This window comes from Rhinatrema bivittatum, chromosome 3 (assembly GCF_901001135.1).
Source record: "Rhinatrema bivittatum chromosome 3, aRhiBiv1.1, whole genome shotgun sequence".
NCBI lineage: Eukaryota > Metazoa > Chordata > Amphibia > Gymnophiona > Rhinatrematidae > Rhinatrema > Rhinatrema bivittatum.
In genome coordinates this window covers 71,534,151-71,548,824 of record NC_042617.1, presented here as the reverse complement: position 1 = coordinate 71,548,824, position 14,674 = coordinate 71,534,151, and the positions used below count along the sequence as shown (strand labels likewise).

The 14,674-nt window shown below is 43.3% G+C and overlaps 1 protein-coding gene across 1 annotated transcript in view; it reads right to left on the bottom strand.

Annotated features, from left to right (window-relative positions):
* Positions 1-14,674, bottom strand: part of PRKCE (protein kinase C epsilon) — a 1,012,677-nt gene that overhangs the window by 439,043 nt on the left and 558,960 nt on the right. Inside the window, 1 exon segment of the mRNA XM_029593349.1 lies at positions 8,752-8,911. Within this exon segment, the coding sequence (XP_029449209.1) occupies positions 8,752-8,911 (160 nt within the window).

The window sequence follows — 14,674 nt, the reverse complement described above, 5'->3', positions numbered from 1 at the left end:
ACCTTTGCCATTACATGCTAAAGTAATAATCTGGGCTGCCACTCCTACTATTTCTAGCTATGATTCCCATGCCAACTAGTCATACAGATACTATTCTTAAGTTTGCTGAATATCACAGAATAATTCTTTGTAGCAATGAAAACAAGTATTAGAAACATGCAGCAGGAACCTTCTAGCTCCATTTTTGCAATGTTAGCAAACATTGTCTATCTCGGTGTGTATATATATAATCCATTTGAAGACTGGTGGCATCTGTCTGTCGAGACTGTTTCCTTGATGGCCACCACGGGGCGCTCTCCACTTTCCAATGCACCTTTTTCTCAAAGTAATGCAGCCCCAGAAGGCACAACTGTACAGTCGAAGGATGGCACAAGATGGGCAGACCGCAGCTGGGGAAGGGAGAAGAGTGCTAGAGTCGGGCTATGGGAAGTTGGGAGAGTGGTGGGATCAGGCTGGGGGAAGGCAAAATACTGCTGAGTGTAAATCCTTCTCCACTGAATTTTAGGTGGCTTAACAAAAGTTTTTAAAAGCTGTAACAAAGGGTAAAAGGTCTAGAGCAGCTCTGCATGCATCTCCTCTACAAAGGTTGCCTATTGTAACATTTTTATTGATTTTGTTGATGATTCTGAACAGAAATGCTTCTATTTTGATATTCACAAAGGATATGGTATATAGAGTACTGAAAAGTTCAATCACTGGTGCTCTGGTAAATTAAAGCAGCAGTATCCCCTACTTCTGGTAAAGATTCAAAGTGAACAGTCCCTACTAGAAAACGAAGTCAAACAATTGTAGACATTTTAAACTGTCCCAAGAACTAAGCAAATGGTCCTTTTATCTCCATCTTCCTCCTTCTATGTGTCATATCCCCTGATCACAGACTGGGCATCTTTGAAATGGCACTTGATTAATAGTCAGGGTCATGTCATCAAAGAGAAGTGATAAAAGACAGAAGAGCCATTATACAGTCCAAAATTCTGAAACAACAGGGGCTAAACAAAACTCTGCGACAAGAATTCATCTCCTGAACTTCTTTTGGAAGCTAATAGCTTTCAGAGGTCCATTAGCACAAGAGCCATCAGAGGTTCCATGGGCCTAATTCTTATTGTCCAGTTAACACATAGGAACCACGTTTTTTGTATTAAATAGAACTATTTTAGAAAACAAATGACCATGGCGGCCTTGCTTTATCCATGGCAAATTTAATTTTACTGTGCAGGACATACTGATGATTTTAATGATTTGGATGAAGCAATTTATGGGTCAGATCTGCCTGAATATTTTCAAGTTGTTGTAACTTGCCAGCAATTTAAAGGAGCAGACTGAACTACAGTCATTCCAGAAGACAGAAGTGGAAAAACATGGGAGTTAGGTCACTCGGATGCCTAAAATTCAGAACTTGTTGCCTGTTCTGGCACAGAAGACATCTTTGATGTTGGAAGGCCAACCTGAACCCAGAAGCCATAGATGCTGCCAGTGTCAGGCTAAGAAACTGCCTATGCTGCTGCCAAGGTTGGGGCTTAGCGAGGCTGCTAGGCCAAGAAATTTCCAGTAATGTTGGGGCCCAGCCCAGGCAATAAAACACTGTTATCGCTGGCAGTGCCCATGCCAAGACACTATGGCCTGGAGCTACCCCATATTCCGAAGCCCTGTACCACTATGCCAAGCAAGGAAGAGGAGAAAAGGGAAAGAAAGTGCTGGCAGGGGGAAAAGGGAAAAAGCACATGGAGGGAGAAGAAGAAGCAAGGATAGGCAAGGATAGCAGAGTTGCTTACCTACAGTAGGTATTCTCCGAGGACAAACAGGATGAAAGTCCTTACACATAGGTGAATCCCTAGCTACAAGCTGCTCTTCAACACAAAAGGGAACCAACAGACACCCAACCAGGTGCCAATGGGCACCACACCACTGGTACTGTTTGTAACAGAGAGGGGAAACAGCCTGAACCCAAACAACAGGCCCTAGGCAGGAGAGTTGGGCTCTACACCTCAAATAGTTATGAAGGACAGACTGGCTGAATCTACTGTTTTTGTGTTGGCCATCCCTATCCAGACAGTAAAGGGATGTGAATGTGTGGAGAGAACTCCATGTTGCAGCCTTGTGTTGCGCTGGAGGTGGATCCTTGGGCTGAGGTGGGGTTGACGCAACCCATGTCAAGGGCCCAAGGGTCCCCACCATCAGCAGGTGGAGTGGGCTGAAGCTAGAGGCCACTGGAGCTTCACCTATACCAGCCCACCTTCCCCTCGGGTTGAGCCTTTGGGTGCCAAGGCCAGCAAGACAGGCGGGCCTCGAGATAGGAAAATGAAGATAGTTGGTTCAGCCCAGAGACAGCAGCCAGCAGGTGGCGTAAGTCTATCCCTGATGGGTTGCAGAACTAAAACCCAAGCACCAAGGAACAGGGAATGGCTGAAGGTGTTGAGCAAAGAAAGGCCGAAGCCTTGAAAGTCCACGTCCAGAGGGTAGAGGCAAAGTCATCTCTGTCAACTCAGATGGAGGCTGGTGGCCAATGGAAGCTGTGGTGAGCAACGTAGAACTCTGGACAAGAAAGAGTCTATAGTAAGGTTATCCATAGCAATGGTCAGGGCACGGAGAAGGCAAGCGTGGTCAGGTGTAGCAGAGGTCAGGCTTAGAGAAGGCAGGTGAGCTCGGATGTAGCAGAGGTCAGGCTTGGAGAAGGCAGGCGAGGTCAGACGTAGCAGAGGTCGGGCTTGGAGAGAGTCACAGGGCAAAGTCAGGCAAAGCAAAGTTCAAATCTGTGTAGTCAGTCCGAAGCGGAAGCGGAAGGAAGAGCGAGGAAACTGGAACCAGGAACAATGATGAATCAGGAACACAAGGCAGAGACGAATCTCTAGAAGCAACAAGCACTTGATCAACAGGGATCCGAGGAGACCTGTTGCAAAGGCAATGCTTAGGAGCACTGCCTGAGATTAAGTATGCTGAGGGTGATGATGTCAGCATCCGAGTCCGCAGCCAGGTTCCCGCCGCGGGCCCTTTAAAAGATCTAGAGTTGCACGCGTGCCTAGGAAGGGGCATAGTGCCGCTGGCGGCGTCTCTCCGCTTGGAAGAGGAATCCTGGCTGGAGGTCCCGGGCAGCATGGCAGAGGCAGGGACACTGGCAGGGGCCTGGAATCGGAGCCAGCGGTCGACTGCCACCAACGACAGAGTTGAGCGCTGAGTTCTGTCTGGGAAGGTGAGAAGGCCACACCGCGGGCCTCCCGCGGGCGGCAATCGTAACACCTTGCATATCTCTTCCATGGGAACTGCTCACAAGTGGGCCACCAACACTGCCATGGTTCTGACAGAATCAGCCTTGACATGACAGCCTAAAAGAAGTCCCACCTGGGCATAATAGAAGGAGATGCAGTCTGCTAGCCAATTGGATAGTGTCTGTTTGGCAACGGCAATGCCCAACCTATTCTTATCAAAAGAATGTTCTCTTTGGAATCAGGAAGAACCTGGAGTAGAATCCCAGCCCTCTTTGCCCTGGTGATACAGGCTTGACCACTCTGTTGTTAAGAGGGAGGAGAGCTCCACTAGTAATACCTGCTGATGTGCTACCAGTCCCCAAGATGGGCATGGAGGGAAATTTGGTGGGACACCCAATAGATTAAATTGGTACCTTGACAGGCGATGGACAGAACCCACTGGTCCGAGGTTATACTGGGTCACTGGTTTGCAAAGAATCGCAGCCTGCCCCTGACTGGAGGGTTCATTGTCTCAGGTGCAGGTAAACTGGCCAACGCTTCCTTTGACCCAGTCAAAACCCCATCCCCGGTGTTGACTGAGGAGCTTCCTGGGGCTTGCGAGCTCTCTGCTGCCCAGGACGTCATAGGAGCCCTGATGGTGTTGACGGGAATGAGGGAGTAGAGGATAGTACTTCCTTTGGTGAAAAAAAGACTTTCTTGGCCCCTGTCTCACCAGCCTCCTAGATGAGGAGGATGGGTCCGAAGTGCTGGCGGAGAGTTGTTGAAGGGTCTCATGGTGGTCTTGAAGTTGGGCTACAGCATCTCTCACCCTATCCCTGAAGAGATTCTCCTCAGTAGACGGCATGTCAACGAGTCATTCCTGTACCTTTGGTCAGAGATCCAAGGTTTGCAGCCATGCCATTCTGCAGGCGCTGAATCCTGCTGCAGAGACTCGATGCCATCTCAAAAAAAATCATAGGTCACACGGACCTCATGTTTTCCATGCTCCATGCCCTTATAGACCAGCAACATAAGGTTATCCTGCTGCTGTTGAGGCAGCTGCTCAGGTGTGCAATGGCTCAAAGGGAGCTTTCATCAGCTGAGCTAACACTATGTTGAGGTCCCAAGACACAGTGGGAGGCCTTAGGGGAGGCTTCAATTGAAGCAGGCCCCACAAGAAACATACAACTATAGGCTGTACAGAGATGGATGAACCATCTACACCTTGTACTAAGATGATCTCTAATGGAGTTGTTTTTTAAGCCAGCTTCTGATTGTTGTAGAAGGTAGTCAAACAGTTTTGTGTGGGGCAGGAGAATGGCTCTAGGGCCTTCTGTTCACACCACTCGGAAAACCTCCTCCACTTCAGTCCACAGGACTTTCTAGTGAAAGGTTTTCTAGAAGTCACCAGGACCCGAGACACAGCTGCTAAGTCACCTCCTGCACCTGCTTCCTGATGTCCCGTGAATACTAATTCATGTAGAGCTGGTAGGCAGCAATGCAGACAATGAGCATGGTGCCTTAAAATACCTTCCTCCTAAGAGCATCCATCGCTCTATGCTCCTTCTCTGGGGGTGCAGAGGAATGAGTCTGAGAGAGCGCTTGGTCCTCTTGAGGGTAGATTTGACCACCGACTTGTGGAGCAGCTGATGCTTATTGAATCCAGCGGCCTTCTGGATGAGGTAGACCCTGTCTGCCTTCTTATTAACGGGAGGCACTGTGAGGGGGTGTTCCCATATCCTCAGCAACAACTCCTTAAGAATCCCGTATATCGGGCCTGCCATGATCTTCTCAGGAGGCTCCACGAACTGGAGGATCTCAAGCATTTTGTGCCTGGCATCCTCCTCCATTAACAACTGAAAAAGGGATGGCTTCCACCATCATCCTCACAAAATCTGTGAAGGTTAAGTCCCCAGGCAAAGACTTCCTTCACTCCTCCACAGGAAAAAGGTCTGAAGAGATACCCTTGGAGCCCGACTCCAAAACGTCATCCCCCCAGGGGTCATAGGGTTCATCATCCTCACTGTAAGCCACAGGGGATGGGTCCCTAGGTGCCTGGCCTTCATCCAGCGGCAAAAATAATGGCAGCAGGGCAGTGATGGCTGGCGGGCACCACAGGGAATCGACCATGAAAGGAAACTTACCCTAATCGCCAAAAATTCTGTCTAGGAGAGACTACGGAAAGGCACCAAGAGGCACCTGGCAATGGAACAAGAAGAAAAAACCTGCAAGAAACATGAGAAAAAGCAAGTTTTCCACAAGGCCAAAAAACAGCCAAAGTGAGATCACTCACACTGCGAGGCTTACAGCTCCGCGGAAAAAGAGAGAGTGGAGAGGGATCCCACAGTTGACACGTGGTACAGGGCATGCTGGACGTGCTCTGTGTGCCTAATCAAAGTTCTAGAAATTTTGACATAAGTTTTTCACATCGGGGCTCCATCTGATGATGTCACCCATGTGAGGATTACCATCCTGCTTCTCCTCAGGGAAAGTGCATAGAAGGAGGGGAAGAAGAGCAAAGGAGAGGAGAGAGCAAAGAAAACCAAAATATAAAAATAAAGGAAAAGAAAAATAGATAAAAAAAAAATAAGCAAAGAGGTGAAAAAACAAAAGGAAAAAATTCCCTGCCTCCTTACAATTTTTGGCTGGTACCTAAACTCTTTTCTAAATATTTTTCCACTCTTGCTATCAGAAAAATTGAACAAATACTGAAATTGCTCTAAACCTATATTAAAAGATGATGCTTTTATGATTGCAAAAGCAGAACAATTATAATATACCTATTAGTCTAATTGAAATATGTTCATAATGTGTTCTTACTGAATAATTCATTTATAAATTACTTTCCAAAAGTCACATTAGTTGAGGTATTACACAAAAAGTATATTTTTCATGAAATTAACAGCATTAGTCCAGCATTCATGTCATAAAGCACCTATAATGGTAATCAATTAATAAGGGCATTATTTTGCAAGAAGCAAACTAAAGCTACCCTCTTTATAGTTCCTGTCTACCCCTCTTAGTGAATCCCATAATGCACAACATAACCAGAAGTTAGATCAATTTAAACAGACACTTGTCAGGGCTGGCAAAATGACAATCTGAAAATTATCAACATTGATTTATAATGGTTATGCAATAGCAAAGATATGCAAATTACACAACATGACTAAGATATTGTTAGTAGTAAATGGAACCTTGTGAGTGAAAAAAGTGCAAAACTATATACTAAGATATTTCCTTCTAACAGTTGTATCATCATGACCTTCATACAAAAATGCATAAAGGCTGCATAAAACTCTCCTATACCTTACGAAGGTATAGGAAAGATTCGTGCAATCCTTATGCACAGAAAACTGTAACATCAAATGACCTTCATACAAAAATGCGTAAGGATTGCATGAATCTTTCCTATACCTTAGTAAGATATAGGATTGCACGAATCTTTCCTATACCTTAGTAAGGTATAGGAGAGATTTATGCAGCCTTTATGCATTTTTGTATGAAGGTCATTTGACAAAGTGGCAGCCAGGCGTTCATCCATAGTGAGAGGAGGTGCAAAGAAAGAAAGGTAGGCGGAGTGAAGCCATCGGGAAGGGACAGTTGCAACAGAAGGGAATGGTGAATAAAATGGAAAATGTCATAATGCCTCTGTATCACTCCATGGTGAGACCGCACCTTGAATACTGTGTACAATTCTGGTCGCCACATCTCAAAAAAGATATAGTTGCAATGGAGAAGATACAGAGAAGGGTGACCAAAATGATAAAGGGGATGGAACAGCTCCCCTATGAGGAAAGACTAAAGAGGTTAGGACTGTTCAGCTTGGAGAAGAGACGAGACGACTGAGGTGGGATATGATATAGGTGTTTAAAATCATGAGAGGTCTAGAACGGGTAAATGTGAATCAGTTAAGAACATAAGAACATAAGAAATTGCCATGCTGAGTCAGACCAAAGGTCCATCAAGCCCAGCATCCTGTTTCCAACAGAGGCCAAGCCAGACCACAAGAACCTGGCAAGTACCCAAACACCAAGAAGATCTCATGCTACTGATGCCAGTAATAGAAGGACTAAGGGGCATTCCATGAAGTTAGCATGCAGCACATTTAAAACTAATTGGAGAAAGTTCTTTTTCACTCAATGCACAATTAAACTCTGGAATTTGTAGCTGGTTTTAAAAAAGGTTTGGATAAGTTCTTGGAGAAGTCCATTACCTGCTATTAATCAAGTTGACTTGGAAAATAGCCACTGCTATTATTAGCATCAGTAGCATGGGATCTACTTAGTGTTTGGGTACTTGCCAGGTACTTGTAGCCTGGATTGGCCACTGTTGGAAACAGGATGCTGGGCTTGATGGACCCTCGTTCTGACCCAGTACGGCAATTTCTTATGTTCTTAGAAGAAACTACTGAGCCAAAATAAGAAACAGAACTGCAACTCTGCTCCCTAAAAAGGGAGCTACCACTTGCTCTATGGAGATCTAATTCAAACAGGGCTGTTTCAAGCCCTTTTTGCCAGTGGGCATATGCCACATAAAAGGACTTCTCAGACTTGAGAATGGGGGGTAAAGGCAATAAAAGAAAAAAGATTTCATTTGCTCCTGGATTTTCTTTTGTTCTACCTTCCCATGCTCAGTGTTAAGTATCATAGGAGGTAATTTTCCAAAGGATTTTACTCGCATAAAAGTAGCACGTATTGTAGCAATTTACCAAAGCCCATTTTCGTGCATAAAGGCATGTAAAAACCTTTTGAAAATTCAGTGAAATTTCAAAGGACTGACGGGCGTAAAAGTAGCAATTTTCAAAATCCCCGTTATGTGTGTACAACCCAGTTTTGCACATGCAGGTCCTTTTGAAAATTACCTCCATGTGATGAGGATGAGACACTGCAGCATCTTACACCACAATACGCTGTCGCCAAGCCTCCGTAAGAACTATACGCCTGCTAAATCATTACACAGGACTCAAACCATCTGCAGGGCTATTATCTTTCGTGCCACCATTTCCAAGTAAATAAACTTTGATTTACTTTAGAATGACAGCTTTTCTACACTTTTTCCTTGATTTTATAGCTCTGACCGTAATAACAACCTTTAGATTGGATTTTGAGGTTTTTTCTGGAAGTTTCTTCTTTCTCTTTTGGGATTCTAGCTCAGTGAGAATCAGCCTTTTTAGTGTTACAATGCCCTGAGCCTTCCCTCACAGACACCCAAGGGTGGGGGGACATTCTCCTATTTTTATATTCCCACCCAACTCAGTCAGCCATCGCAGCAATGGTCCTTGGACACGGCTCCTTCCAGAACATGGCTAATGTAGATCCCCAACTCTGGGTCTGACCAGTAGGTTTCGGTGCTTAACAATGTCTGAGACTCCCTCCCTCCCCCCACCCCGCCACCCCCAGCCTCTGCAGCATTGCCTGCCCTGGTTATTCCTGTTAAATTATTTATTATTTCCAGCTGTCATGTGGAAAATTCTAGAAAGCTCTCCTTAAACAGCAAGGCAATGCAATTTCTCAGTCAAACGTTGAAGCATGTTTAAAAAGTGATAAAAATGTAGCCTTTACTTTACCATATAAAGTCTCGGCAGTGTGAACAGTACGTTGGTTGCCTAAGGTAGGTGGCCATGAACTTGTGCCCATTAACTTGATGGACTCTGCGTCGTACAGCACCTTGCCGTTTTCTTGGACGCATTCGCTCTCTGAATACTCGCTCTTCATTTTCTTTGGGTGCTTTCAAATAAAAGGAGAAAAAGTGGTCAGCAAAGAAGAAACTTAAAATATGATAGTGTCCTGCAAGAAAATATCAACTGCCACCTTCATTTAACAAAAATGAATATTTGTGACACGTCCAGCTAGGTTATATGATTTCCTTTGCATGAAACGGGCGCTGTTCTGTCTTAATTATCTGTAAATGCATAAACTGGAGTGAGCATGGGGGTGAATTGTTCGGAGATATCATAAGCCCAGCATACCTGCCTCCAGCAGGCTCACAGATCTATGTATCCAAAGTGACGCACACATCAAAAAAATCACCTTTGCAAACATAGTAAGAACAGGAATCTGCCTGCTGCTGACAAGTCTGAACAGATATGTGGTTCTACACAGTCACCCCAGGTGAAGTTTTCAAATGTAACCCATACATTTTTTTTCAATTGAAAAAAGTAACAATTATAATAGGCTAAGCTCCCTTAATTCCTCTTCCAAATTCTCATTGGAAAAGAGCAGGATGTTTTACTACATAGGTTATCATTAGTACCAGATCTATAAAAGTAAATGAGCTTTACGCTATAAGATGTAACTTTTAAACAGACGCATGGGTGCATATGTGCGTGCATTTGCTGGTTTGCATCCAGAAATGCGTCCTTTTTATAACATATGCTGGTATATAAACTAGCCTGGATGCACATAATATTGCACGGAAATGCCACTTCTACCGCATAAGTGGGGGAATTTTATAAGGCATGCACGCTAATGCTATAGCTAGCTTTCCCAGTTCGTTCCCACTTCACCCAGTTAAGGGACAGGACTTCCAGATCCCCCACTTTAATAGCCTCCCTTCCTCCCCATTAGCCCCAACCCTTAAAACCCCATTGACTAGCCTAGATTTTGTTGTTTTATGACTTACATGCCATCCATAGCAGTAGTAAAGTTATGCAGCTGGGGACCCCGGCGTGCACATCTCTTGGTCTTCCCACAACATGCCCATGCCCAGACCATGCCTACCCCCGCCCTTTTTTTAAAACCTTTTGACTTTTGTGTGTAACAGGAGATACATTCGTAGATAGGCGGCTTATAAAATCTGCTCGGCATGCGCTGGCCCAATTTGTGCACAAATCTCCCAGCTTTGGCATGGGCAGGGCTTTTAAAATTCGCCTGTATGGACCTATAGTACTTAGGGGTACATTTAGGACCTTATTCAAGGTTGCAGAGGAAACCGTGGTCTATCTTCCCTAGCTGAGGATTGTCGCTACAGTGATTAAGGTAGGCAGAAGGAGAGTAGATTAGAAAAAGATTCCTGCGAATGAAATTCATTCTGTGCCAGGAGCCTAAAGGCAAGGCATCCAGCTTGAGAAAAGAACCAGAGTCTCCCGTATTGGGTGTGCCCAGGGATCTTTCTTTTCAAAGGAAAATAAGCCTAGTTTGGAAACCTTTCCACATATATAAATCTTTGTGTTGCCATTATTAACCTAGTGGCATTTCTACATTTCTTTCTAATATTTCATTATCATTTTTTGAAGCTTAGTGCCCAGTCTTGCACTGTTTGTTAATTTATTGACCTAGATAACCGGATTACAACACCTTGTTTTTTTAACTGGGTCTTGGAAGCACTTTGCACGGACAGGCAAACAAGAAATGGGGTGACTCCAGAAGATGGGCAGTGGTGGATTTAAACCCTCGCATGCCCTTAGTTATGTGAAGAGCCAGATGCTCCCCCGATGACACAGCCATGCAGGAGCGGACACTGCATCTTATTTCTGTGTTTTGGCTTCCCCGCTGGGGCGGCTGCCTGTAGGCAGCACTTGTCTACTCAGGAGATTGGTAAATCTGCCCCAGAAATGGGGGAGTCAATCAAGAACGTTCGCAAAGCAGCATGCTTTTCTGAAAAAACAAACAAGCGCTTAATAGATTTGGGGGAAAAAAAGTATTAAAATTCATTCAAGGTTAATAAAAAAAAAGGGGGGGCAAATAAATCACAGAAAATAAAATGATAAAATATGAAAATAAAGATACAAAAGGACAGCCTTTAACAATACTAAAAGAAAATTCTACAAACTACCTCCTGGAATGCAGTTATAAATACATAGATCCACCTCTTACATCTTCATGCCATATATTAAAACAGAGAACAAGCAGCAAATTATATAGCACCATCTCCACTGTGGGCACAGCCAACATTCATATAGTGACAGTGCTTATAATCGGATGTTGCCATGAAAAACATGAAACACAAATCTGTATAAAACAATGTAAAGAGAACAAAAAGACGATAGATCCACGCTAGTAGCCTTACCCTTTTCCCCCTCCATAAATTTTGCTCCAATACCCTCCACAAGTGCACTACCTCCTGCATTTTCTGACCCTACGAATTGTAATACTGATGGATTGATTACTTTACATGATTACCTTACATTGTAAATAACTGTTAATGCGCTATTCTTTAAATAATTCTTAAAACTCTAGTGTAAATACCCTACTGATTGGCTACATTATAAACAATCGTTAATGCTATTGTAATTAATTGTCAAAGTTCTAGTGTAAATAACTGTTACTGTAACTCTGTAGCTTTGCTATCAAACCTTTCATGCAACTGAAGCAGCTACTCTAGCTCTTTTTCCCAGTTCTAGCTCCCTTTCGTTACATGTAATTTCTAAACTCCAACTCCTTAAAGTTAATGGTTTCCCCCTGTTCTTTGTAAACTGATGTGATATCCCTATGAATGTCGGTATAGAAAAGTTTTAAATAAATAAATAAATAGATTCATTCAGCAGAACCTTCCTCTGGTAAAACTATGTTGACTTGGATCCTATAACCATCTAAATTGCTGATACTTTATTATCCTTTCCTTTAACAGTCTCTCCATTAATTTTCCCACCACTGAGGTTAGGCTAACTAGCCTGTAGTGTCCAGCCTTCTCCCTGCTACCACTTTAGTGAAGAGGGACCACAACTGCCTTTCTCCAGTCCTGCAGCACCACTTCCGTGTCCAAGGATCTATTGAAATGTTTTTCATTGGACCCGCCAGCACTTCTCATAGCTCTCTCAATATCCTAGGATGTATCTCATCGAGCACCATGGCCTTATCCCTTTTTAGTTTTCCTAGTTCCACCCAAACAATTTTTTCTGTAAATGAGGATGTATCTATCCCACTCTCATGTCTATTGTAGTGAAAGACAAGTTGCCCAATAATTGCCTGACTCTGGCCGAGTTTCGCCTGCTTAGAGGGGGCTGCGTACGCAATGTAATATTCAAAAGTTACAATTGCAGTTTATGATAAATAATAATTGTCTATCGATGTTCTTGTTGTCGCACAAAATTAGGAACAAGATGGAATCATAAGTCTCAATCGTAAAATTGATGAATAATCCTCTGTTTTAAAGGAGCCTTATTAGATATCCTGTGAAATCTCCTTTGCTTCCACGAAACTTGTAGTATCTCAGGCATAAGATGTGATTTTGGAGGAGAGAACACGGGCAGCTTTCTTCTTTTGTGATTTCAGAAAAAGAAGAAAGAGTGGCAGGGAGCTAAGGAAAGAAGTGAGGAATGAAATGAGGGAGGTGGCGGGGCCTGCTGGAGAGTTTAAGAATAAACATGTGAACCTTGTCATGGAAGAGCTCAGGCATTGTCTGGACAAAGAGTGAAGGAGGGGAGAGGGGGAGAAGGGGGAATCTGAGGAGATGGGTAAGTATTGGTTTTATGTGGTCAGTTGCTTTGGCTCCTACCAAAATTCTAGTGGCAGTGCTATGAAGGAATTGGAATACTTCATACTATATTGCGTGATGCTACTCAATAGGGAGTGGCAGTAGTCAATTTGGCTGGCAGTTACTGCATGAATTACAGTAGCAAGATTGTGTTTATCAAGCTGACTGTTGTCTGATGCTGCTCATCCATGCTGTCAGGAATGATGCTGTTACCTATCCCTTCAGGAGAGGGGAGAAACGACGGAGGCGGAAGGAGGACTGCCTGCAGCGTGTGCAACGGCGCATAGCACAGCGGAGGTGAAGAAACAACAAGAGAATAAGGCCTCATTGGAGAGACGGACTGATAAAGAACCGAGTGCTATATTTTTAAGTCTGACGGGGGAAGAGGGCTCGACAATTGAAACCGCAAGGGTTTCAGAGGTATGACGAGGAGATAAGGTAAATACAACCCTTATTCTGAATTTGGTTAACCCACAAGAAATAACGCTGGAGACGGTATGGAGAGCCATAGTAATGCTAGAGAAAGCTATTACATCATTAATTGTAACTTTAACTACTAATCAGGAGAATATTAAAAAATGGAATCTGCAGTAGTGCAGCATGAGTCTAGGATTAAGGACATGGGTACGAAGATTGCCTCAATGCAAGAAGTGCAACTGAATTTAGTGAAATCTGAATTGGAGACTTCCAGAAAGTTGGAGAATTTGGAAAATTCTCAGAGGTATTTGAATCTGAGAGTTTTAAATTTCCCTCAAGCAAGGATGATTTCTTTGAGAGATCAATTTAAAAAATACTTACTGGAGGTTCTACAAATTTCTTTAGAAACAATTCCCCCAATCGTGAATATCTATTTTGTATCTAAAACGACATTGGCTAACCCACCCTTGAATATTGGCAATAACTTGACTGCGTTCCTCGAAACATTATGGAAGAGCAGATTGAAGCTCGTGGAAGAGTTTCAATTTCCTTTGTATTTTCCTCAGACAGAGATATGATCTTGAAATTATTTCTTCGTAACAGAGAAAAGATGTTCCTTGGCCAAAGGATTTGGATGTTCCCTGATATCACTAAAGCGACGCAAATCAGAAGGAAAAAGATGTTGGAGATGTGCCAAGAGGCAAAGACAATGGGGGCCAGGATAACTATAAGATACCCTTGCAAATGTATTTTAAATTGGAATAATAATCGCTATGAGTTCTTCGAACCGGATCATTTACGGGTATTTTTGGATAGCCATAAGAATGAGGGGAGTATTGCCTAATTTGTTTCGAGCCAGTAAAAATGGTGTTGTATCCTCCTTATTTTCCTATTATCCTATGAATAGATAATGTTCCATTAATATTATTGGATCTCCCAAATTTCCGCTTAACTTAATGACATGATGGGAGTGATGAAAACTCTTTTTGGATAAATATTGTGCCTAGTATATATTTCTGTTATTGAGATGAAAGAAACATTTTCTGTTGTTGAATTTATATTTCTGTAAATCATGTTAAAAATCATATAAATAAAGAATTTAAAAAGAAAAAAAAAAGAAGTGATTTCATGGCTCTCAGAGAGAGGGTGACCAGGCAAGCCACTTCCCCTTCCATTGCCATAGGCACAAAATTAGATTTCAAACCCTCTGGGGACAGGCAAACCCCTAGAGTACCTCAATGTAATCTGCTTTGAAGTGACTGACCTATCAAGAAAGGAGGAATATACATTTTCAAAATAAAAGGCAAGGCAGATAGGTGCATGGGTGGTTTTCTCCTCAATTTTCCCGGTCAAGGATAGAGGGCAAAGCTGAGAAGCCTGCATTCTGCTACTAGTTAGTGTCAAGGATTGTCCCTTAGTCCTTGTACTATTTAAAAAGAGTAAATAACTATTTTCTATTTATCTGTTCCCCCCCCCCCCAAGTCATGATTTTATAATTCTCTTTTATATCCCCTCTCAAACTGTTGTCCCTTCAGTAACAGTGACACAAACTCCTTCCATTACCGGGCATTTTGTGAAGTGACACAAGACCTTGCAAAAAAAAAAAAAGTCACCCAGGACCTATCTAGCAAACCTGCCATTCCATACATAAGGGTTTG